This window comes from Drosophila erecta, unplaced genomic scaffold (assembly GCF_003286155.1).
Source record: "Drosophila erecta strain 14021-0224.00,06,07 unplaced genomic scaffold, DereRS2 tig00000975-arrow-arrow-pilon, whole genome shotgun sequence".
NCBI classification, from domain to species: domain Eukaryota; kingdom Metazoa; phylum Arthropoda; class Insecta; order Diptera; family Drosophilidae; genus Drosophila; species Drosophila erecta.
The window spans coordinates 321,675-347,537 of NW_020825285.1; the positions used below are offsets into that span (position 1 = coordinate 321,675).

General features: G+C 35.7%; 2 protein-coding genes across 4 annotated transcripts; one reads left to right on the forward strand and one right to left on the reverse strand.

Moving 5' to 3' along the window:
• Positions 1–1,838: 1,838 nt before the first annotated feature.
• On the reverse strand, positions 1,839–5,710 carry LOC6548875 (activator of 90 kDa heat shock protein ATPase homolog 1). 2 transcript variants are annotated; one of them, XM_026983618.1, is made up of 5 exons: positions 5,692–5,710; positions 4,099–4,285; positions 3,384–4,020; positions 3,125–3,260; positions 1,839–2,237 (listed from the first exon to the last, which is right to left on the reverse strand). In XM_026983618.1, exons 2-5 carry the CDS (start codon positions 4,244–4,246, stop codon positions 2,094–2,096), a joined length of 1,065 nt encoding a protein of 354 aa, XP_026839419.1. In that variant the 5' UTR covers positions 4,247–4,285; positions 5,692–5,710; the 3' UTR covers positions 1,839–2,093. The 2 variants fall into 2 exon arrangements, with proteins under 2 accessions (XP_026839419.1, XP_026839420.1); XM_026983619.1 differs by lacking the exon at positions 5,692–5,710 and adding an exon at positions 4,479–4,546.
• Positions 4,860–25,266, forward strand: LOC6548876 (cytohesin-1). 2 transcript variants are annotated; one of them, XM_015156525.2, is made up of 9 exons: positions 4,860–5,150; positions 5,584–5,657; positions 20,791–20,923; positions 22,571–22,669; positions 22,747–22,846; positions 22,924–23,098; positions 23,673–23,878; positions 23,948–24,161; positions 24,220–25,266. In XM_015156525.2, exons 1-9 carry the CDS (start codon positions 5,072–5,074, stop codon positions 24,370–24,372), a joined length of 1,233 nt encoding a protein of 410 aa, XP_015012011.1. In that variant the 5' UTR covers positions 4,860–5,071; the 3' UTR covers positions 24,373–25,266. The 2 variants fall into 2 exon arrangements, with proteins under 2 accessions (XP_015012011.1, XP_001973972.2); XM_001973936.3 differs by lacking the exons at positions 4,860–5,150; positions 5,584–5,657 and adding exons at positions 9,981–10,480; positions 17,982–19,138.
• Positions 25,267–25,863: the final 597 nt, after the last annotated feature.

Genomic DNA, 25,863 nt, shown 5'->3' on the forward strand with positions numbered 1-25,863 from the left:
TCAGATATCCGTTACTTATCTAATGTACTATTAGGAAATATTTATTTCCCAGAGATTTTCCGACTAAATTGGAACACATTATAGTCAAAAGAAACATATGATTCTAGTTTTATCCATTATTTTGCCGACTGATCCTACGACAGCTTTATTATATAGTCCTTCGTTTTTTATTAAATGAAGTCCGAAATGAGAAAATATCAAATAACTAGTGTAGTCCAAATTAAAACGCTTTACGAAAAACAGCGATGCAAAAAAATAGTCATTTTGCAATTGTTCTTTTGACAACTTTATAGTTCGTTAGATTTTTATCTAATAAAATTAGAATAAATATTAATTATAACAATTTTGTTTTAAATTTTTGTTTATTGTCATATCATTATCTTGTCATGTTGTCATCCAGAGGCAAACGCAGCGCAAGTTTATTTCCAAATGTTTCCACGCCCACTCTAACGCCCACAAACCGCCAAAAAATGTCACGCTCACAATTTTGAAATATGTGATATTTTTTCATATATATTGTAAATTTCAATAGATTTGCCAAAAAACTTTTTTCCACGCCTACTCCAATGCCCACAAATCGCACAAAACTCTTACGCCCACACTTTTAAAAAATTGTTACGTTTTTTTTTCATTTTATTATTTTTTCCCCAATTTCTACCGATATTCAAAAAATGTTTGAAATTTCTCGTTAGCACTTCCACTAGCTGAGTAACGGGTATCTGATAGTCGGGGAACTCGACTATAGCATTCTATCTTGTTACATTTATTTTTTTTCCCAATTTCCACCGATGTTCCAGAGTGGCGGCTGCAAAAAGTTTTTGGGCAAATCGATAGAAATTTACAGAACTAACAAAAATTAAGAAATTTCAATACTATCTGGAATATCGGTAGAAATTAAGGAAAAAGAAAATAAAATGATAAAAACATTAAAAAAAATTCAAGTGTGGGCGTGACAGTTTTGGGGGATTTGTGGGCGTTAGAGTGAAAGTTTTTTTTTGCAAATCGAAAGAAATTTTAAAGATTAATAAAAAAATTTTATAAATCAAAACAATTTTTGAAAGTGTGGGCGTGGACTTTAGATTGGCCAAGGCAACATCATTTAACAAACTTGCAGTGCATGTATGTATGTCTCTGGAATCTGCATGCCCAATATGATCTAGCTTTTATAGTTCCTGAGATCTTAGAGATCTTTAGTTTAGTTCGACGGACAAACAGACGAACGGACTGACGGGCATGGCCAGAAAGACTCCGCTATTGATCCTGATAAAGATCCGAAATATGGTCGGAAACGCTTTATTCTGCCTGTTACATACTGTTCAACGGATCTAGTATACCCTTTTACTCTACGAGTAACGATCAAATCGACTCGGTTAGTGATCCTGAGCAATAATATATATACTTTATATTGTCGGAAACGCTACGTTCTACCTGTTACCGCGAATCTAGTACCCTTTTACTCTATTAGTAACGGTTTGTATACGTTAGTTGGTATGACAATTATCTAAAACAAACTTGGGATGTTTGATTGTCGCTGATTATGAATGAATGAATTCAAGCTTTTATAGTTTTCAAGACAGACGGACATGAACAAATTGACTCAACTAGTGAACCTGATCAAAAATATATATGTCTGCTTCATTGTTTTCTATAATTGGAAAACGCTTTTATTATGTGGCCTTTTTTGCAGTCACAGAACTATTGTGAGCCAATTTTACCACCTAATTGTGTGGAAATCGATAATATATATAGATCTATTTAAATCGCATGCCTTTTAAGCTATTTTTATCCTTTAAAATTTAACAAATTTATTAGTAATATAGAATCCAAAATTATAAAAATTTTGTTTTAAATTTTTTTTTTATTGTTTGTCTATGTGTGAAATCAATGTCGAATGCCTGAATTGTATTTGATTTTATGTAAGTAATGTGGTTCTCCAAGCGAGCCGCTGACTTTCCAGTTCTATCTTTATAAAGCATTATGATAGGAAGTAAAGTTCTCGCAGTACTCTAGTAAATACAAATACACATTCTTTGATGATCCGACATCCACCGAGACCTCAATCATTCAGTGCAACCCGCACTAAAAGCGTCCTCTTATAAGGCATCAGATATTGAAGTACCGAATCCAAAGGTCTGTTTAATGCTATGCCAGTAGTATCGGTACCAGTTTGTCTTCATCCCATCATATTCGGGCGCTGGGATCCCGGTCTGCTTAAGCGACATCATTGTGCTGGATGACTGCAAGAAGAAAGCCCGGTATGTGGAGTTATTCGATTACAAACATTTTTTGTGATAGCACGTAAAACATTATTCCCACAAAATGAAGCTGAAGCCAGAACAGGAGACTTCAAAGTTAAAAAAAAAAAGGGTTTTTAAACTGAAATTGTAGCCAATCTTGGGATTCTAGGTCAGTAAAATTTTGAGAACCTAGAATATGTATAACATTTAAGCTTCTTAATGCATATTTTGGATTCATTGGATATTTATTTCATTTGGATTTTTGTAAAATCGAGTGCTCATAAATCACGTATAAACGAATCGTTTGAATTTCTATACGATTTTTAAAACAAAACAAATCCTAAAATTAATGGCACAATAGTATTTGAAAGCTTACATTTTATGGGATTAAACAATTTACAATCCAAGAATCTGCTTATATGTTATTAGCGTTTAAAAATAGCAAAAATAATACAAAAAAGCATGAGAGCACGCTATAGGAGATTTAGGTCGCTATCAGATACCCGGTACTCAGCTAATGGGTGTACTATGAAAATATTTCAAAAAAGAGACAGATATAGATGAGTAGGGCCTTGTGAACGAATTTAGTACTCCCTTTTTGTCGATAAATAACAGGTATAGGACGATATCCCTAACGGGCCTATAATTTTGATTTATTTGAAAACTTTAGTTGATTAATTTTCTACTCACTAAGCGAGTCGATATGTCTATGCCCTCATGTCCGTCCGTCTGTCTGTCCGTATGAACACTGTGATTTCAGAAAATATAAAATCTAGAAAGTTGGGATTAAGCATGTAGGTTCTGTTGAAGTGGACGACATTCAGAACATTTAACACCCTATTACGGCTGAAGTAATAAATTTACTGTCCGTTGTCCTGGTAACTTACAGTTTCTTCTAGCTCGATGATCACGTTTGAGTAATGACCAGATGACCAGTTTTTCAGACGCCAGCTTTGCTGTATTTTTTTTTCCGGGACAAGCTCTTCGAATTTTCCCAGCACATTGCCTCCGTAAAGAATGAATCTGCAATAGAAGCCAAAAATATAATTACCATAAAAGAAAAATGAGTAGAAGGGTAATTAGCATTGCGCGATAATGAATGAGATGGTGAAATTAAAGAGGGTCCAGGGACATGCAGAAACTCACTCGCCACCGCGCACGGCATCGACTTTGGCAGGGGCCCTCGTAAAGGCGGTGACCATCTCCGGCTTTGTTAGAGCGTTGTAAAGGTCGTTGGCGCTGCAGTGGAATTCCTCGGTCATTGAAAGAGTGCGAACGTCCAGCTTACAGCCGATGCCAGAGATGTTGACTCTAGGAGCCGCCACCGAGGTGTTCGAGGCAATATTTTGGCCTGCATTACGGGTATTGTTGGCATCCTTCAAATTCGCAACAGGATTTCCCGCTCCGGCATCGTCGCCCTTCTTTGGTAGGATCAGGTTCTTGGAGTACTCTTCCTTTAACTCGCGGATGTATGAGGCCAGCTGCTGCCGCACGCGGTCTCGTCCCACGTTGTACATGAACTGTTTCAGGGTCTCCGACTCGTCGTTGGACTCATCGATTGTGACCGTGATCTCCACGTCCGCTAGTTCGTTCTCCTCGGAGAGATTGGGAATGGTCAACTTGCCCTTGTGGCTCAGCTCGCTGTTCTTGAGGAGCTTTCCTGACCACTTTAGCACCAGCTCCCACTCGTAGAAAAATATGAGCTTGCCCTTGCGATTGTTCACGGTGGCCTCCCCGGAGCACTTGTCCACGGAGTCTACGGCGCACTCAATGTCGCTGTGCCCTGCGTTTTGGGAAGTTTTGGGAAGTTTTAGGTTAGGATGTAGATATGTTTTACTACGACAAATTCTTATACACTTGCCTATTTTGAAACCCTGAAAAAGCTGATGTAGGCGGTCCTTGGACCATGGCGTGGCGTTCTTTTCCGTCCAGTGCCAGTTGTTCACGTTGGTGGCGTCGGGCCGCTCTTCCACAATCCAGCGCGGATCTCCTTCTCCCCACTTGGCCATCGCTTTCTTACTGTTAACTGTCTTCAATTGTATGAAAAGCTGGAAGATGTGGGAGGAATTTTAATGCGGCAGTCTTTGCTTTAACTAACTCCGACTATTCCTATGGACAGCAAGTGGAATTTTCTAGAATTCTGCGGTTCAAAATAGGGATGTAAAAAATTATCGATGCTAGTGCACACATATGTTGGCAGCGTTGCCACCAAGTCCACAAATATTGTGCCGTTAAACAAACCAAATGATGTGTAAGTTTGTATTTCCTTGACGATATTTTGAATGAAGCTATGATCAAAAACGAATTCGTCCAATGAATTTTTTTTACGGCTTTAAATAGGCAGTAGGCATTGGTGATATTTGTAGATTTTATCTAATCTATCTAATTTTTTTTAATAAAAATATTATATTTTTGATTAATTCGCAGATAATTTTTTCTAAGCTTAAAAAAATAGCCTATTTTTAAAGTCTCGTTGCAAGCAAATGAATAACACTTTTTGGGTAAGGTAAAACGTGAAAGATGCAGTGCTGCAATCAGGTTTTTTTTAAAGTTGCCACACTGAGCTCGCGTAGCACTCAGCTTAAGTCAGTATGCACTTGATACTTTTCAGCAGTATTCTGTTTTACAAAACCGATAGTTAAATTCCGCACATCTCTAGTGGAGAGCTGAAAGAAAATGGCGATAGAATTTTTTAGGTGTTGATTTGTTTATTATCCGCTCGTCTAAGACTGCTCAATGAAAAGCCCTCATAATTAGCCAACTGCTGGTGAAAAATGTATAACTAGAGTGTGTGTCGTGCGCGCGAGTGTGTGTAGTAGCTCAGTAGCTCCGCGATGATTAGCGCAATGGACAATTTCGACAACAGATCGTACGGTGCCATTTCAAAGGGGCGCAGTGAATTCTCAATGCCAGGTAAACAGCAGATATTTTAGCTTCCCCGGAGGATTGATGCTAATTTGTTTTCACATTTTGTTCACAAATGAGGATACCCACAACTAAAGAATAAGAGAAGCAACAAGCCATATTCGTACGTGTGCTAGGTGCAGTGTCAGTGTATGTGTCTTAATTTTATGGCCTTCAGTGTAATTTAGTCCGAAGAGCTTTGGTAACGCTAATAATACAATGTGCACAATTAGCAATCCATTGGGGTTTTCTTAATTAAGGGAAATAAGCAACAAACGTAAATTGTTTATTGACTTTAGCTTGTGACGTAGCCCACAAGATGCTGTCTTTAGGTGCGTCTGCATGGAATGCTGTTCTACTTTTTTTTCGCTTTTTACTGTTGCTACGTTACTATTTACAAAATAGCTGAATTTATAAATTGATTTGCCTCACGTTCTTGCAGAACTTACACAGGAGCAGCAAAAACTTCTGATTGAGCTGCGCCGCAAGAAGCAGGAACTTTTACTAGAAATACAGGTAAGTTATATTATATATTTATAAATATACATACATATATATAAATGTAACACTTAGGAAAGGTCGATTTAAAAGTGTATAATCTTATACACTTGTAGCTTCCCTGTAGCTCCATTATACAATGGAACTTTAAAAAAAACATGACAAAATTATCCATTTTTTATTGTCAATTTTCCTGAGTATAAAAAATACAATTTCGTGGTGGTGGGATTCTTGTTGTCCTTTCTGTTTTGTTTCTTTTTAAGGACTGGCAAGTCATCCCAAGTAAAACAGCTTTAAATGCCGAATGTCTCTCTCTCTAATATTATCACTTTTCCTTGTGTTCATTGCTTTTTCATCACAATAAATGTTTAGGAGAGAAAGTGTGCAAGAGAGTCGTTGAGAGCGCGTTCGAAGCAGTCGGCTCTGCTGACGTAGCCGCCGATATTGATGTTTTTGAGTAGTGACGAATTGTGAAACTGCTGCGTTCTTTATCTGCATATGCAGATATATTTACATTCATATATTCACATTCATTACATTTACATGCATCGTATGTATACATATTAAGAATACTCCCAAGAGATGCCAGTTTAGCTATTTTTCTACTAGACCTGGTTGTGTTTTAAAAATTTGTAATCCGGCGGCTTTTGGAAGTTTCAGATAATTTAAGTTGAAGGTGCGATCGTGACTAGTATACTCTTTCACTTTAACTTAAGATTCTTATATCGAGATATTTTGCATAATTTAAAGGTTCCGTTTGGATACGCTTATATGTATGTACAAGATTTAGTAAGCGTTAGTTGTTCTGAATTTGTGAAAGAGTTGTTTTAGTTGTCTAATAACTTAAGCGTGCGTTGTTGTATATCTAAAATACGGATATTATAAGCTTAAGGGAATTACGACATGGTCTCATTTTGAAAAAAATCCGCCAAATATCCATTGAAGAGCACATATAGCAGTTGGAAGTGGATTTTCAATGACATATATCACAAGTCCCAGAAGTGTTATGAGTATAGGAAATGTATAGCTGTTTTCCCGATTAACTAGTAAGATTTTCCAAAAGTGATTGATCTAGAGTTTCTCATGCTAACCTGATTTACAGATAACAAATTAGGAAAATCGAAAAAACAAGCATTTGAAAAATTGAAGTCATTAATTTTTAACAAGAATTTTTTATATTTTTTGTGGATGATATTATCCCACACCAGACCCATAACAAATAACTTGCCTTTGGACAGCAGTGACAATTTTATTAGTACATATATTGAAAGTTTTGTCAAGAAATAAAATTTCAATTACCAAATCTACTGAATTTCAATTTTTCAAAAATACTGTATATAACTTGCAGAGCTGTACGATAGAAATTTAAAGAAACTCACAATGTCCACACATTGTCGAAACAGTCGAAACAAACAATCCTTGTATACTGACCCTCTGGAATTCACTCATATGGCCGAGTACCTTGAAATATACAAGTCTTCGCTCCTGTAACTCATATGGCGCGTTGGTCTGCGCGATTACCTCTTATTCATTAATGACGGTTCGCCGGAGTAAGACAACTGCATCATACACCTCTCCAACAAACGTCTAGCGAATTGAAGAGTTGTCGCGTGCTGTGAATATTGTCCCTCGGGTCTGATCCAAGAATCGTGATCTAAAGTGAATTCATTTTTATTTATTGTTTTATAAACAGATATTATTTTTGTTACTGCAGTGATATGTACAAAGTATTGTATCGTAAGATTGTGAAAAAACTTAATGCAAAGGTGAGTGTATTTACACTAAGTCATATACAACATTTGTGTTACGATACTTGTAATTAATTTATTAATTATAAAAATAAACGTTTGCTTAAATTGTTAAAAAGGTTACAATTTCACTAGAGCGAGTGCTGGCTAACCCGCTTAATGTTATTGATAACGTTAAAAATGGATGTTCCTTAATGATGTTAAACTATATTGCTTTTATTATTGCTGGGATAATGTGTTGTTAACGTACAAATTAATATAAAATTACAAATCCATAACGTACAAAGTAATACACAAAATATTGTTGCTGATTCCACCAAATTTCCGTTGCTACACTATTTGATTTTATTTCTACCTAGATATCCATTTGACACTTTGTCCCTTACCTTTCAATCTGCTGTTCCCCGACTACCTGAAATAATTATGGTTTTTACCGTAGCGGAAAAATTACTGAGGACCTTCCTATTTATTCTGTTCTGAATATCCGATTTATTTTACTGGCAATTAAACGAACAATTCGGGTTAAGTTGGGTCAAGTTTTTTGGTGCTTTGTAGTTTACGTCGGCTGACGATGCGAAAATCCAAACGGAAAGGAAAAAATATTTTAAGGTTTTTACATCAATGTAGATAGACGTATGGTGTATGTATATAGAGATATTTTGTATTTCCAACCAAAGAGCTTACACGTATAAGACAAAGAATATAATATTTATAAAATAATTATTCATAATATATTTTTATCTTAATATGTCTATCTGAAACCCGGAAACTCAACTAAAGCATTCTCTCTTGTTTTTTACTCCACGAGTAACGGGTATAAAATCTGGTTGTATGTCTCTTAGGATTTGTAGTATATTTATAATTGAAGGCTTAAAACTAATGGATTACAATGATCTTTTTGCAATACTTGAAATGTGTCGTTTTTGTGCGAAGAATGTGTGGTTTTGTGCGAAGAAATTTCGGAACGATACAAATGCAAATGTCTCCTTCACGGCGTAGCAAACTTTTTACTGAAATCAATAAAAATTACATTTCTTTGTATTGTTATTAATATACCCGTTACTCGTAGATTACGCTCACGCACTAGCTGAGTCTACCGGGTATCTGATAGTCGACTCGACTATAGCATACTATCTTGTTGTACATATACTATATATGTTTTCACGCAAATCGCGCTCGTGCGTTGCTATTTTGCTCAAATATACAAGCTGGGAAAAAGCACATACAAGCAGAGCATTTTAATGAGCATCCGCCATTTGTTTTGAGACTGCCCGTTTTTTTAACAGTATTCGTTCTTTGTTTTTGTTATTTGTCTCCCTAAAGACTCTCTCTTTTTGAGTTTCTCTTATTAATTTTCTCTTCAAACAAGGCCTGAACTCCTTCACAATTTTCAACTTCTTTATCTATACTACTAAAACCAAACAATGGCTTAAAAAAACTAATTAAAGCCAGCTATGTGTATGTATGTACATATATGTGTATAGCTAGCGGGAAGCAGGACAACAAGTGCAGACTGAGGCAGCTGCAAATAGCTTCACTTACTGCCAACGTGTTTTAGGTTCATTTTGGATAAAAATGCAAAACTGGAAGCCGGATAAAGGACAATTACTTCATTCCATGTCAACTAACAACTAGAGCATCAATATGGTATAAAAACAATAATATTATCTATTTCACTTACCTGATTATGAGGGGTGCCATTAAAAAACCTTTCGCTCCAATTTTGCTTTAATCCCAAACCACCGTGTTCTGCATCGGCTTAAATCAAAAACATTGAGAGTTCACTTAAAAAAATATCACAGTATTTTTCAGAAGACTGGGCGTGACAGTTTTAGGCGGTTTGTGCGCATGGTAAAAAGTTGTTTGGAAAAATGATAGAAATTTCCAAAATATATATAAAAATGAAAAAATATCCCATTTTTCAAAGGTGTAGCCGTGACAGTTTTGTGCGTTTTGTGGGCGTGGCAACATTAGGAAACAAAGCTGCATGCTTAATTTCAAGCTAGCTTTCAAGCTTTTAGCTTTTCCTGAGATCGAGGCGTTCATATGGACAGACGGACATGACCAGATCGACTCGACTATTGATCCTGATCAAGAATGTATATACTTTATATGGTCGGAAATGTTTCTGTCTGCCTTACTGCCGTACTCTACGAGTAAAGGGTGTACAAGTATTGGACCGAATAAAAATTAATCATTTTTTTTAACGTTTGGGCGTTTGCGTTTTGACAGATTGTAAAAGTTACGAAATGGGCGTTATGACACAAGCTTGCACAGCGTAGGCGTCACTAGAATCTTTTTGTCTAATCTCAACTTTCTAGTATTTATAGTTTCCGAGATCTCGGTATCTTTTCGCGCACATTTTTTTCTGAAACTTATATCTTATAAAAGTGGAAGCGAATCCTTTCTAAAAATTCTCCTATTTTACTGGTAATTTTTGTGGCACCCCTGGTTAAGAGATTTTACGTTTATAAAATGTGCTGTTGTATGCGAGAAATGTTTGTTAAACGAAGAGTACGCCAATCGCGCTCTTTTATGCTCTTAGAGCCACTTGTTGTGAGCGTTTGCCAGTGAGCTGTGTGCCATTCTGCTCTGCCCTCGGTGCAGGCAATACTCTCGCAGTCTCAGTCTGAGAGCCCTCGCAATATGTCGAGGTGACGGATACGGAATCGTCGGAGTGCGCGGCCTTTTAAACTGAACCTGAATATTAATTTCTTTACTCTTTTCTTTCGCATTCTTTTCATTACTCGAGTGCCAACAATTTTATGAATCACACATACAAAAAGTGGAATGAAAAATATATTGTAGCACGCAGCTTCTGTTGTGTTGAAAACTAGTGTGTAAATTCCAAGTGTTTTGCTGCAAAATAATCTAATATTAATATTTAATAATAACCTTTGGTTTATATTCGCTGGCCTGTGTACTAAATAAGTTAGCTGATATGAAAAAGCTATAAGCTAGCAGATAAAAGTGTTATCTTATCTTATTGTGAGTGCCGTTAGTAGGAAAAATACGTATATTATTTACAATAAAAATATACGTATAGATTGCAAAAAATTGCAGTCTGCCATTTGAATCATCGGAATTTTCCAAGTAAATATGGAGTAAAAGTTTCTGCTTTTTATCTTGTCCAAGCAATTTACAAGTACAAAACAATGCGCGTCACTTATTACTCATGATATTAAATATAAATTTATATGTTCATGTGTCCGCTACACAACCAGACACATACTAATATATTTTGATTTTCTCACTGTACATGTGTTGACAAAATGGGTGCAATCCGTGATGTCGCTAATATGTAATTTATCTGTACATGCTGCTCGTTCTGTTCTCTGCTCTGGTTTCTCAAAAATCCACGTTCTCGTCTGATTTTTGGTGTAGCCAATTTGGTTTTTCTTATCAATTAGTATTAAAATGAGAACTAAAATTACGGTTTTGGACGGATTTTGGGCATTAGGGTGGGCGCGAGCAGCCTTTCTTTGGCGTACCACTACAAATTATAATACAAAAAAGGAAAACATTTAGTGGGCGAGGTCAAAATGTTTTTGGCATATCGATAGAAATTGGCACGACGACTGGTAAAAAAAGTCAAACAAATTACATTTTTAGTAAGTTTTTAGTTTTAGTAAGTTTTTTAGTAAGTTTAGTAGTTTTAGTTTTATTTAGTTTTGACACAATCTTACGTTGCTAGAATCTGCAAGCTTAGTCTCAACTTTCTAGCTTTTATAGTTTTCGAAATCAAACCGTTCAAAGGCACGGACAAAGAGACTCGGATAGTGATTCTGATCAACAGGATACATATGTATGTATGTACATATATTCTGTATAGCAGTGGTTTCCACGCAAACATAATGGCATAACATAATGTTATGTAAGCCTTACGATCATTTACAGTGTCATCACAGAAAAACTCTGACTCGCGAAAAATATTTTTTATAGTAGTGTTAAGTAGAACACTCTCAGAAGTTAATGTGAATTTTAAACATATGCCGTCTTATTCAATTAGGCAACTTTTTGGTTGTTTATAACGATTTCTTCTGATCCAGCTAAATGTAATACTTTGTGTCTTAGTTTTGCATTGTAAACTCAATAGATAATTGTTATGCCCACTACGTTCTAAAGTTGACAAAAGTTGAAAGTCTAGTTCCTCCACTATCAGATACCCGTAACTCAGCTAGTGGGTGTGCGAACGAGAAATTTCAACAAAATTTTGGCCGGTTTGTAGGCAAATGGTTTTTGACATATTGAAAGAAATTGGAAACACAATAAAAAAAAATTACAAAATTGCCACGCCCACTCTAACACCCACAAACCGCACAAAACTGCCACGGCCACACTTTTGAAGATTCTGATATTTTTTCATTATATATCTTGTAAATTTATATTTGTTTGCCAAATAACTTTTTGCTACCCTCACAAACCTCCCAAATCTGTCATGCCCTCACTTGTAAAAAATTTAATATTTCCTTTTTTTATATAACTTGTAAATTTTTTATGGTTTGCCAAAAACCCTCTCAATCGTTTTTTTACATTTATAATTTCTTCAAGGCTATATAAGCTTGCCGAATACACCTGCCAACGAAGCATGCCAAAAATACTCAGACCGACCGGTCAGAAAAAGGGAATTGTGACGTTGTAAGTTCCCTGGTGTTGCTCTCGTTGATGGTGCCCAGAATGAAAATGGCGGGCGCTGTGCTAGCTTGTGTCTATTTTGGGCTATTGTACAGTAATCAGCCTGTATTATTCCTGCAGTTTTTGTGGACTTTTAACTTAAAATAGTCGGGAGTGTAAATTGTGCGGACATTGAACTCTGAGTGTTACCGATTAGAAGGAAAACCAAAAATCAATACTTTCCACTAAAATTACACTGGTGACACTGGAATTATGCTACCGTGTAACAGCAGTCCAGACATGTCTAACTCCCATGACAAAACATTGCGAAAACATTGGTTTGCCTCATCGCCGACCCTATCTTGTTTTTTATAATAGGAACTAAAAAGAATTTGTATGCACGGGACTGCAGGAAGTCCGTAATAAAATGCTTTCTTGGTATATACTTTTATATATGTAATAGGAACATTCTAAAACTTGCCGTAAATGCTACATATATTTTAATGAAACTCTTTAGAATAGAAAGTGAGTGGTCAAAAGTATTTTTTCCCTATGTATTTTATGAAAATACACCTGACCAACTCTGTAAATACGGATAAATGTTCATAACTCAAAACATTGCCACCTTAAAATGCTGAGTTACGGAGACATCGAATTAGAAAATACCGGTATATAGTATATAGCTATTTTGTATATAGAAAATTATAGTTGGTGAAGTTCCTGAGTACTTTTTTTCTTGTAATTTTGGAAATCCACTTGCCAACATTATTATTTAACGCATTTCAGTACCTGAAAGCACAATCAAATTAAAATCATACAATAAAATAAATAAACGACTAGACATATAGGAACGTGTAAAGCACAAAAGCAGCTGTGATTTCGGTTTATATGGGAAATATCTGCGCCAACATCGTAGGGGAAAGGGAATGCAGCCACTATAACAAAATAAAAGTTGCACACGTCCAAGGCGATAAATGGAATACACCCTTAGTAATAATCAATCTAGTTGGGTAGGGGCGACATTATAACAAAGGGAGCAACAGCCACAGCGGATGCGTCCATTTAATTTATTGGGTCATCCGACTAGTGCAAGATTTTTTTTGCTTTGCAGTCGCTCGAGTGGCATTACGTTCTGTAGTTTCTATGAGCTTTACTTTGTCTTTACCAATAATCGCATTCGGTTTAGTGCGTATGTTCGTTTTCTTGCGGAAACTATTTCGAAACAATTTTATACCGCACCGACAAGACAATTTGCATGAGTTCTAAAAGCCAGAGTATCTCGGCATCAATTGTCAGCAAATCCGAATGCATTGCTTTGGAATGCCTCGTGGTTCCTCAGTTTTTGCTGTCGCAGTTCGCTGGGTCCCTTATATGTGCGAAAATATTGTCGGTTGTATTGTACTAGTTTGTTTGGATGGTCAATTACTTTTCAATACATATTCCGTTTGCAATTACATAAAACAACTGTTTGGCGGAACATTTTCAAAAGGCCTATAACCCTTAGCTCGTAAAAGGTTTGCTAGATTTGAATAAAAGAAGTTCGATTAGAAGCACTTTTTTTAATACGTTTCTATATGAGGTGACCTGAAAAGGTATTTTACAATAGCTTTCAATACGAGGAAAAATTTTAAGACGAGTGCTGTGTTTAAAATTATAATAATATTATTAACATAGCAGGGCAAATAACGATGTCATTAAAGAATTGTATTTGTAGATGCTTATGTATGTAAAGTTTCATAATTTCGTGGCATGTTAGTGTAAAAATTAAAGATTATATGGATTTGTGTTGGACCCTGGGCTTTGTTTTTTTTGGTTTGCTGAAACTGGCATCAAAACATAGCACAATTTACATCATGATGTGAATGTGAGTGCAAAAATATTTGGAATCCGTTTTCACAGTTTCGATTTCCCACTTAACTGTCGACAAACAGCACAAAACTGCAACTTTTTAATTTTTATACCCTTTATTCGTAGAGTAAAAGTGTATGCTAGATTCGTTGAAAAGTATTTAACAGGCAGAAGGAAACGTTTCTAACCATATGAAGTATATAATAGCTGAGTCGATCTGGCCATGTCCGTCTGCCCGTCCGTCTGTGCGTATGAACGCCTCCATCTTAGGAACTAAAAAAGCTTACTAGTTGAGATTAAGCATCCAGCTTCCAGAGAAATGCATAGACGCAGCGAAAGTTTGTTTGAAAAATGTTGTGATATTTTTTAATTTTTTCTGTCACTCCCACAATTTTTAAAAATGTGACATTTTTAAATTTGTTTATATATTTTGCAATTTTCAATATATTTGCAAACAAAACTGTTTGCCACGCCCACGCTTAAATCATTTTTAAGTTTTTTTTTATTTTATTATTTTTTCCCCAATTTCTACCGATATTCCAGAAAATTTTGAAATTTTTCGTTAGCACTTCCACTAGCTGCGTAAAGGGTATTAGATAGTCGAGGAACTCGACTATTGCATTCTATCTTGTTTATTATTTTTTTTTCGGAAAAATCGAAATTTATGAAATTAAATCCGTTTACTCAACTTTTAAAACTAGTAGTTTTCAGTAAGTTTTGATGGCAATTCACATTTTTTATGATCTGCCTACTTCACTGGAATCAGTTTTTTTTTTTGCATGAAATTGATCATTGATTAAGAATTGTTGATACATTTTAATAGAATGATTAGGCTTATGTAAATATTGATTAAGCAATATAACAGACCGCTGACTATTCACATACACCCATTTATGTACTTCTGTGTGTATACTAAAACTGAAAATACATACATACATATGTAAAAGTTAAGTTATTAAAGGTGGGCAAACAAAATAATTTATTTTTAAGGTTTGGCAAACTTTTTTTTATTGATTATATTTAGTTTTAATATATAATATAAACTTATATTTGTCTTATATTTAAAAAAAAAAAATTTTAATTTAAAAAAAAAATTCGAAAGTTTCCGACATTTTTTGAAATATTCAAAATAGGACGAAAACAGGGCAATAACAAATTTGTGCGCAAACTTGGGCAAACGATTTCCGCATTTCAATTTAAAAAATTTTGATTTTTGTGAACCCAGCTTTTTTAAGCTGAGTAACGTAACGTGTATCTAAAACTTGGTGAACTCGCGTTATATCGACTCGAATACAACTAGTAGGAGAGCAAAAGAGAAATTTAAACATTTTTTTAACATATCGACATAAAATAAAAAAATCGAAAAATTTTTTTTAGTGAGGACGATTTTGGTATACCGATAGAAATTGACCAGACAAATAATAAAACAAAAACAAACTAAAATATTTTTAAAAACTATAACTTACAATTGTGGGCGTTATAGTGGGCGTGGTAAATGTTTTAAGTAAATCTATAGAAATTTAGAAAACTAATAATTGTGAATAATTACATTTTTATTGTCAATAAATAAACTAACGTGAAAATAAATTTCCTGTATTATTTTCAATAAAATTAAACTTTACCCATCCTATCCCACTTGAGATTGCAATTTGTTCCCTTAATTGTACTTTTTTATTTGTTTAATTTAAAGTTTAAAGGCTCATTGAATCGTTTTTTATCTAACACATACTAAGTTAACTTTGCCAAACTACCTATTTACATTTTGGTATAGTATTTACATTGTTGGTATAGTAAGAAAAGAATAATCATGGAGACAAACGGACTTAGATCTAGATCACTATATAAACAAGATAGAATGATATAGTCGAGTTCCCCGACTAAGATATTGTGGAAGGCCAAACGAGAAATTTCAACATTTTCTGGAATATCGATAGAAACTGGGGGAAAAAATAATAACATTAAAAAAAACCTTTAAATTTTGTTCGTCTAAAAAGACGAAAGTTTTGTGCTGTTTGTGGGCATAAGAGAGGGCGTGCCAAAAATTTTTTGGTAAACTTATAGAAATTTTCAAAATAAATAAAAAATTGAAAAAAGGTTATAAAAATATACATATATACTTCATGGAGTCGGAAACTCTTCCTTCTACATACTTCATGGAATATAGTATTCGCTATTATTGTGTTGCAATAAGTATATTTATATTGGTTGGATAGGAGTATTTATTGGTTGCTGGAGATAGGAATTTCACATGCGTTTTCCAAATCCAAAACATTATGTTAACGAAGTGAAGACTTCAAAGTTGAAACTGCTGTCTGGGAAGTCGAGATGTATGTTTGTGAGGGACCCAAACGATTGCGGTTCAGTTATAAACACGTCGCGAGATATGCGCAGTAGTTTTCTGAGAATATTGTGTCGACAGATATTCTCCAGGACCTGCACTTCACAGATGTTTGACTTTAAGAAAACACAATAGACTTTCAGTTTCATGTTTTTCTTTCTCTTAGCCGAGAAAAAAAAAATAAAGTAAAAGCGTTTCTATTCCAGCAGTAGTCTAAAAGCATTGGGTAAAAACATAAGGGAGCAACAGACAAGTCAGACAAAATAACGTAGAATGAACTAAACCGATAGTGGCAGAAATTCCAACGACAAAGAGGAAGGGGTAGAAATAGCTTTTAATAATAGAGGGAAAGAGCAAACCGGTTAGGTTATTTTTTCCGCGTTCAAATCACGTGGGTCAACAACATTGACGGCAGACATCTTACGTCTTGATAACTAGAGAATGACAATCGGAAGAGAATGGCTCGGGACCGGACGGACTACAATTATTTGGTCCTTGCCTTACTCTTCGTCTTGGTATCAGTTTCATATGTATAAATCGAAAGTATCTCTCTAAAAAGACGCGTGCGCCTTTTTATTTTCTCTTTCATTTTAACCAAGAGATTACATATATTTTTTTTGTTTCATTAGAAATCGAACAAAAACTTCTCAACGAAGTGAGATAGAAGTTATGGTGGTACCTCTTACTCAAAAAATGTATTAAAGCCAGTTTTGTGAAAATTATTATTAATTATTATTTTGTAATCAAAAATGTATCTTGCTGATGACAATAGACATCTTGCGCCCTAAAGGCAATTTTTTTCAGAGAAAAGGAAGAAGAGAAGAAAAATTGGAAAATGTTTTGAATTTTTTTTCTTAATTACTTAATTACTTTTTCCAATTGTATATTTGTGATATTCAAAAACAATTACATACATGCAAATTTGTTTTAGTCAATTTACTTTATCACCCACTCAAGAAAATTACGATTATAAAAAGATTTGAGAATGTCATTCTGTTTGAATCATTCACTTATTAAAGTCTCTCTTCCTTACCTGACAAATTTCAACGTGCAGACAATAAACCCTACCGCCTTGACCCAAAACTAAATGAATCGAGCAGTGCTAGAACGTAGCCATTCAAGCAACAATAAGCGTTTGTAAACTGAGACCAAAAGCCCAATGCACATTTGCAAATTGATTCCTGTAAACTAATGTCGAATATCTCACGATAAATATAAAAACGGCTTCAAAAGCTTTGTTGTTGTTTGGGAACTGCCACAAAAGTATTTGTACCTGTTGCTATCAGGTTTTAGTATCTAAACACCAGCAGATTTTTCTTGTGTAAGCTAAATACACATTTTTTGTTTTTTTGGACGGTCATAGATTGGTCATAATACTAAGAAAAATTAATTAAGCAAAAGTGCCACCAGGTTGCTTTAACAAATGCTCACTAAAAATAATGCAGGAAAAAAGGCCTTTAACGCACTCAGACCACTTAAATCAATATTTTAAAGTAGTTTTGGTTCTTAGCTGGTGATTGCAATTTCTTACATGCCATTGTAATTGAAGGATAAGCTAGCTTACCAGCTGACGGCTACTACCCAGCTGTAGTACGATAGATATCGAGATATGCAGCCACGCAGTTAACTTTTTTTATAAGTCATATGCCAATTATGCACAATATATTACACCATTTCAATCAACGAGTAACGGGAATGAAATCCAAAAACACGCCGAATTGTACTTGTAAATTGACTACCTCAAGAAGTTGCACCAAAAAGATCTCCTTAAACTTCGATCTATACACTTTTCAGCGTGGCACTATTGAGGGGCATGCTTAAGTGCCGCAATTGTTTCCGAGGAAGAGAGCAATTGTGCAAGAAGGATGGCATCCCTCCACCAGAAGCGTCCCAGCATAAGTAACTGGTTCTCCTCGCTTCGTCGGCAGCCAAAGAACAAGACGTGCTCCTCCGGCTTGGGAGGAATGGAAAGTGTTGGCAGAAAGCAGCCGTTGCAAAGGAGCTGCTTTGACCTATCCGCGAAGCCGGTGGGTTGCGATGGTGGTGAAAGTGTGGAGTTCTATGAATCGGAATCCCCTGCCAGTCGGCGAAGCAACAGCACTTTCTACATCAACACCCGGAATGTATCGTCTGCTAGTGCTAAAGGCACCCCAGAAAGGGGCCCTAGCAGGGTTTGCGTTCGCTGCTTTTGCAGTTTGATCACGAAGAGCGGGGACAGAAAAGAAACACCTCCAATGGCCACGCCCAAGTCGGACATTAAGATCACGCTGAAGCCCCCGCCCAAGCCCCGCTCCCCTTCCATTTCTCCCTACACTAGTGTGGCAACATATAACGTAACGAAATTAGCGCCGGACAGCCCTCTTCCCGCCAGCCCCACATTAAGCACTCAAACCGTAAATTGCCGCGATGTTACCTTGAAGGTCACCGAGGTTCAGCGCCTGCCCTGTGATGAACCTAACACGGACCTTATTAGCAAGCGAACGGAGTACCAGCACGAAACCATCACAACGACAACAAGAACCTTAATTGTGACGCGACCCGTGGAACTGCTATTAAATGGAAATGGCGAAATAATCGCAAGGCGATCGCCGCGCAAAACGCGCTCTAATTCCCTGGGCCGCATGCTAGACGTGGAGAATGAAATTGAAACTGGCGTCAACCATCCCGAGTTGTTTCTGGAAACTGATCCTAGTTCGAAACACAGTTCACCGCTTACACCCGATACCTGCGATATGCGCTTCATTGACGATAGCTGCAACTCGCCAAGTGAGTTCGAGCGGAACTCTTTCATACAAGAAGCCAACAAAAATAATTCAAAGAATAATACGAGCAACAGCAAGCGCGACAGTCAGCAATCGAATCTGTGCGAGAGCTGCCACACGCTTCTCGAGCGAAATTGCATCAATTCTGAACAGAGTGACAATCTAGTCATCCTCAGGCGACCACCAAAGGTATGAAAAGTGGGCAGAAACGGGACAACGAATTACGTTTGACGAATAAGAAATAGGATTTAATTTGCAATACTTTTTAATGCTTGTTATATGCCAGTGGTAGGAGAAAGTGCATAAAAGCGTTCTATGGTAACTTTTAAGACAGACAGATAATAATTATACCCGTTACTCGTAGAGTAAAAGGGTATACTAGATTCGTTGAAAAGTAGGTAGCGGGCAGAAGGAAACGTTTCCGACCATATATCTTATATATCATATCTTGATCATATCTTGATCAGGATTAATAGCCGAGTCGATCTGGCCACGTCCGTCCGTCTGTCCTTATGAACCGCAGAAAACTGTCACGCCCACACTTTTGAAAAATATTCTGATATTTTTTCACTTTTTTGTATATTTTAAAAACTTATATAGATATGCAAAAAAAAACTTTTTGCCACGCCCACAAACCGCATAGAATTCTCACGATCTTAATTTTAAGTTTTTTTCATTTCATTTAATAATTTTTTTTCCTAATTTCTGCCAATAATCTAGAAAATGTTGAAATTTCTCATTCGCACTTCCACTAGCTGAGTAAGGAGTATCTGATAGTCGGGGAACTGGACTATAGCATTCTCTCTTGTTTTTTGTAAGTCTCCTAAAATATTTTTGAATAGAACATCAGATTTTAATTACAACTCCTCAACACAACTCGACACAAGTGTTTATCAGCGCTTTATTTTCAATAATACCGAATCTGTTTTTAATCTTTATTTAAATTCTCCAAATAAAGCCTTAAGTGATCTCATCGTGAATCTTTATCTTTATTTAAATTCTCCGAATAAAGCCTTAAGTGATCTCATCGTGAATCTCAATGATGTTGGCTGGGTTCGTTAAAATAAATAATACTGTAAATAAACAGTTACATTCTTTTAGCCCCTTATATTAGCTAATAAATATATACCCCTTCGATTCGATGCAGATACCTTGCCCTTCTTAATAAGTAAAAATGTCATGGCTGGGCTGGAAATATCTACTGGGGGATTTCAATATTTCGGTCTTGCGGCTCTCTGGTCATTCATGCGTCAGCACAATAAGTTTACTTTGCACACACTGTTCATTTTAGAAGAATCTCGCTGGTTTGAGTTTCAATATAGTTGTCATTCTGCTTCGAATTACTTGACCCTTGACTTAGTGGGTCCCACGGCCATCTTTACAAATGGTAAATTTAGGCGATGTCTCCGAACGAGTTTCAGTTAGTTTCTTGATTCACCCGTTACTCTTACTCTACGAGGGTATACTAAATAATGTAAGAGGTTAAAGAAAGCTTTTCCCACCCATACGCTAAAAACTATCACACCCACTCTCTAGCGCCCTCTCTTGTGTCTATTTATGCCTTGTCTTGTCTATTTATGCCAACATAAATTTTAAGTTTTCTTTGCACTCCCGCTAACGGAATAATGGGTATCTGATAGTCGAGGATCTTGACCAATTTAAAATAAGTTTTACATTAGTCACCCTTTCTACTTCATCCGGAAGCTCGCAATCACTGTGCCTATAATGAAAATGTAGCATTCATTAACTTAGAATTGCCGAGTTTAATCCAAATAGCATTGTGTTAGACCTGTGCAGACTATATAATTACAATTTTTACATTTTTGAAAATATCGTTTCAGCAAATTAAAGATGAGTTGTGCGAGGTTGTATCGGAAATGGAGGCGCTGGATGTACCCGAAGACTGCAAGCATTCCAATAAGGATAAACAGATGTCCATTGGGCGTAAAAAGTTTAACATGGACCCAAAAAAAGGTAATAAATTGTTGCAAACTTCCGGGTTAATTTCAAATTGCTCCCGGAATTCAGAATCCAATAAATCATTCGAGTATGCTTGCAATTTTCTGATCACTCTTAACGAAATTCGTAAAAAAAATTCCGTACAAGTTAATTTGGCTCAAGAAATTGTAGAATATTTTATTTTGCCCCGAAGGTAAAATAAAAATAGAATGCTATAGAAGGTATGTATGTACATATATATGTACATCTTTTATTTTTATTTTTTTTATCAACAAATATCTTGTAAACTAGAGTCATTGGATACCCTGTACCCTGTGCAGTATTTACATATGTATATTTCCGATCGAGATCACAAGGCCGCGATTATGCGTTTAGATTCTAGTGAAACGTTGCCGTGCGCATTATAACGTCTTCAAACGACCCTAACGGTAAAGTTTGTCTGGCGCTCACATGCTTAACGTATTCGTTAATATGAATAGCTTTTATTAAGGTAATCAGTATTAATCAATGAGTTAAAAATTGATTAGAAAAATATTAAAAGTTCATTGGAATGAAATCGGTATCTCGGTATAGTCGCGACACTCGACTATGGCGTTATCTCCTGTTACGATTTGTTAAGTTCGAATTTGATATTTATTTAATAAGGGTGTAGGTGGGGAAGGTAGTATGTGATGCTATCTTGTGGAGGTATTAGTTTTATTTACAAAATTTAAGTTCTCTTTCTTTTGTGAGTCAATCAAAAGTAAATGATCTTTTTTAAAAAATAACATATTGTTTATGGTCAACTCTCTTTCTGTTTCTTCTTTACACAATCTTATTTCTTCTCTATTAAGTTTGCTGGGGGTCGCTGGCTTTGAATGGTCACATATTTTGATTTTTCTTTTGTTACTGGTGTAGCATGTTTTTCGAGAACAATTATTGTGATAACAAGAGAGAACTCTATAGTCGAGTAACTCAAGTACTCGTTACTCAACTAGTGGGATGCAAACAAGAAATTTTTTTGGAAAATCGATAGAAATTGGCAAAAAAATAATAAAAAACAAAAAACAAGATAGAATGCTATAGTCGAGTTCCCCGACTATCACATAACTGCTACTCAGCTAGTGGAACTGCAAACGAGAAATTAAAAATTGTATAGAATATCGGTAGAAATTGGGATAAAATAAAAAAATCAAATTTAAAAAATTAAATAAGAAATTTAAAATAATTTTTTTAAAGTGTGGGCGTTTGTTTTTATGGTTTGTGGGCGTGGCAAATATATAGAAATTTACAAGATATATTTAAAATGAAAAAATATCACAACATTTTTCAAAAGTGTGACCGTGACGGGCGGACGGACAGACGGACATGGCCAGATCGACTCGGCTATTGATCCTGATTACGAATATATATAAATTATAGGAACTTCCTTCCACCTGTTACACTTTTTCTCAAAAAATCTAGAATACAGGCCGAAGGATAGAATATGTAACAGGCAGAAGGAAACGTTTCCGACCATATAATGTATATATATTCCTCAATTTCCACCGATATTCCAGAAAATGTTGAAATGTATCACTTGCACTTCCACTAGCTGAGTAACGGGTATCTGATAGTCGTGGAACTCGACTATATCATTCTATCTTCTTTTTCTATATTTGTAAAATGTCATATTTTTTTTAGGCATTGAGTATCTCGTTGAAAACCGGCTACTGCGTCATGATCCCCAGGACGTTGCTCACTTTCTCTACAAGGGAGAGGGACTGAATAAAACGGCCATTGGTAAGTTATTGTAATTAAAATGCATGCTTTCGATGACAAAAAATCAATTAGACACTTATGAATAAACTTATTTTTAGGCGATTACCTCGGCGAGAAAAACGATTTTAATGAGGATGTGCTCAAGGCTTTTGTGGCGCTCCACGATTTCACCAATCTCATTCTCGTACAAGCCCTCAGGTAGGTGCCCGACAATCACTTTTTATTATCACTATCGCCAATAGCATTTTCCTCTTCTTTCGTGTTCCTCGCTACAGGCAATTTCTGTGGTCGTTTCGGTTACCCGGCGAGGCACAAAAGATCGATCGCATGATGGAGACCTTCGCACAGCGCTACTGTCAACTAAATCCAGATATATTCACCAACACAGACACCTGCTATGTGCTTAGCTTCGCAATTATTATGCTAAACACCTCACTACACAATCCATCTGTAAGCACTAGTATAATCTGATGATTCCGATAAAAGAAGGAAGACTCACGAGATGAAATCAGAATAGTTTGTCTATTTCAAAACTGAAGAATTCGGCTTTCAGAATTTTGATTAGTTCGCAGCAGGGATCGCAGAAATGCAGAGGGCTTAACTCAACTATATTTTGTCTAATAAAGATTTACATCAATATCGATTTTGTATACCCTTGTAGAAGAGAGTATATAGTCGATTATAGTCAAAAGCTTGCTCAATTAGACATTGGCAACCATATAAAGTATATAATATTGTGCAGTATTAACAACCGAGTCGATATATGTCCGTTCGTCTTCATTTTCAAAAATTTCGAAATTCGTTTTCAATTGCGGCTGCCCAGGAATTATCATACATGAAAATAATGTACCTTCGCTGTTTTTGAACTAAACCAGTTTTTTGGTTGTAGTCGATGAATTGAAAATAATATAATTTCAGTGTTTTGATCATAAATTGTTTTTGTTCGTTATACAGCTGTATTTTTATAATTTAGTCAAGGCTTCTTTTTAATTTTTAATGCGATCTACTATTCTGCTTTCAACAGGTTAAAGACAAGCCCACCGTTGATCAATTCATATCAATGAATCGTGGCATCAACAACGGCGGAGATTTGCCCCGTGGCCTTCTAGAATCTCTTTACGAGTCCATTCGAACGGAGCCATTTAAAATACCCCAGGATGATGGCAATGATTTGATGCACACCTTCTTCAATCCCGATAAGGAGGGCTGGCTGTGGAAGCAAGGCGGCAGGTAAGTTGATAAATATTGCCAAGACAGTTGACCAACGAATTGTTTTTTAATTTTTTTTGTTTTGCTAAGATACAAATCGTGGAAACGTCGTTGGTTTATTTTGAACGACAATTGCTTATACTATTTTGAATACACAACGGATAAGGAACCACGCGGCATTATTCCACTGGAGAACATATCGGTGCGCGAAATTCACGATCGCAGCAAACCGCACTGCTTTGAGCTGTTTGCGACTGGAGGTGCTGATATAATCAAGGCATGCAAGACTGACTCTGAGGGCAAAGTAAGTATATAGGATAGTAAACTGAAGCAGTGCAGTTAGTTATTTTCTTATATTCCAGGTGGTAGAGGGCAAGCATACGGTGTACCGTATGTCCGCTGCCACGGAGGAAGATCAACAGGAGTGGATCAAGCGTTTGACGCAGTCTATCAGCCATAATCCGTTTTATGACATTCTGGTACAAAGAAAGAAAAAGGCACTCAGCAAGAGTTAATATAAACAAGAAGCTCGACGAAACTTTTGTCTTGGATCTCAGTGAAACTCTGTTACTGGCGTGTGTTGCTCTCTAACCCTATTTAAATAAGTGCATATGCATATACCAATTATATACGTTGTCTTGTGAGAGTATTTCCATGTTGAATGCCTGTAAATGCTTTACCTTTCGCATTGGCACAATCCCGAATAATGTCTTTGTATTTTGTTTGATTGACTCGAAACAAGCCATCACACGCCGCCGCACTTTGTCTCTATTGTTGTGATATAACTTATTAAAACTTAGCATAACCGAAATTAATATAATTGAAAATTGCATAAAGTAGAAATACACATTTATTCACATTTTCATTAGTGCAAATTATGGTTTAGTTTCATTATAGACATAAGTCTTCGAATATGGTTTGAAATTGTATAACATAAGTTGTCCCACAACCCACCCTCTATTATTAAAAACATATCCCAGTCGCCAACAATGTACTTTATCTAACATATGTGTTTAGATGTTTGATGCAAATGAAAATAGCATACAAATGTTGTTTGACAATAGTTGACAGCTACAAAAAAAGTCTTATTGCGATCTAAAAGATAATGCGAACAGCGAAAGTAGAAAATGTTTAAAGAAAAAAAATATTGTTAAATTAATAAATACAAATCTTAAATGCATTTAGTCGGCAAATTGATTCTTGAGGAGAATTTTAATTACGTGACATAGTTCTTATGGAAAGAAAGATCTAATTTCAACTATTGTTACTCAATGCCAACTTTCACCCTCTTACAAAATTCGCCCTCTTTTAAACATTGAAAAACACCCGTTCATCATTTGAAGTGTTTAAAAAATATATTTTATTTAAAATTTGCTTATTTGAATAGAGGGAAACGGTCGAAACGCAACATAATTGGAAGAGCAGAAGCGCATGCATTGTGCAATTGTTTAAAAAATTGTGTGTAAGCAGAAAACTATAAGTCAAATATTCAACAAGGAAGAACTCTGCCAGCATTGATCTTATAGTAGCCATAAGATGCTATTAGAATATAGTAATAGTAAATAGTGTGTCGTGGCGCTGTGATATCATTGATAGGAAAGAGCTTCTGGCAGATCCCCTATGGTTCGATCTGTGTTGAGACTGAAAAAACACTTGATCGTAAGGCTTACTGACGTCTAATCTCAATGTGTTTGCAATCATGAATTATTTGGAATTCGCAGTACCATATATGCTTGCAATATTAAAAATATATTAATTTTTAGATTTGTATACATACGCAGCTGTGTATTATCCAATTTGTGTATAGAATACTTTGTGTTTCATCGACAGCAATGTACATAAATGCAACATTATTTAAGTGTACTACTATTAGTTTGTATTCGATAACTAATCTGTTTTACACAGTGGTTGTCCTATATCGGCAGTTAGACCCTTTGCTAGCTTGAGCGTACGTCTGTGCGTTTTAGCTTTATTAATAAACAGAAATATAAAAATGTTATGTATCG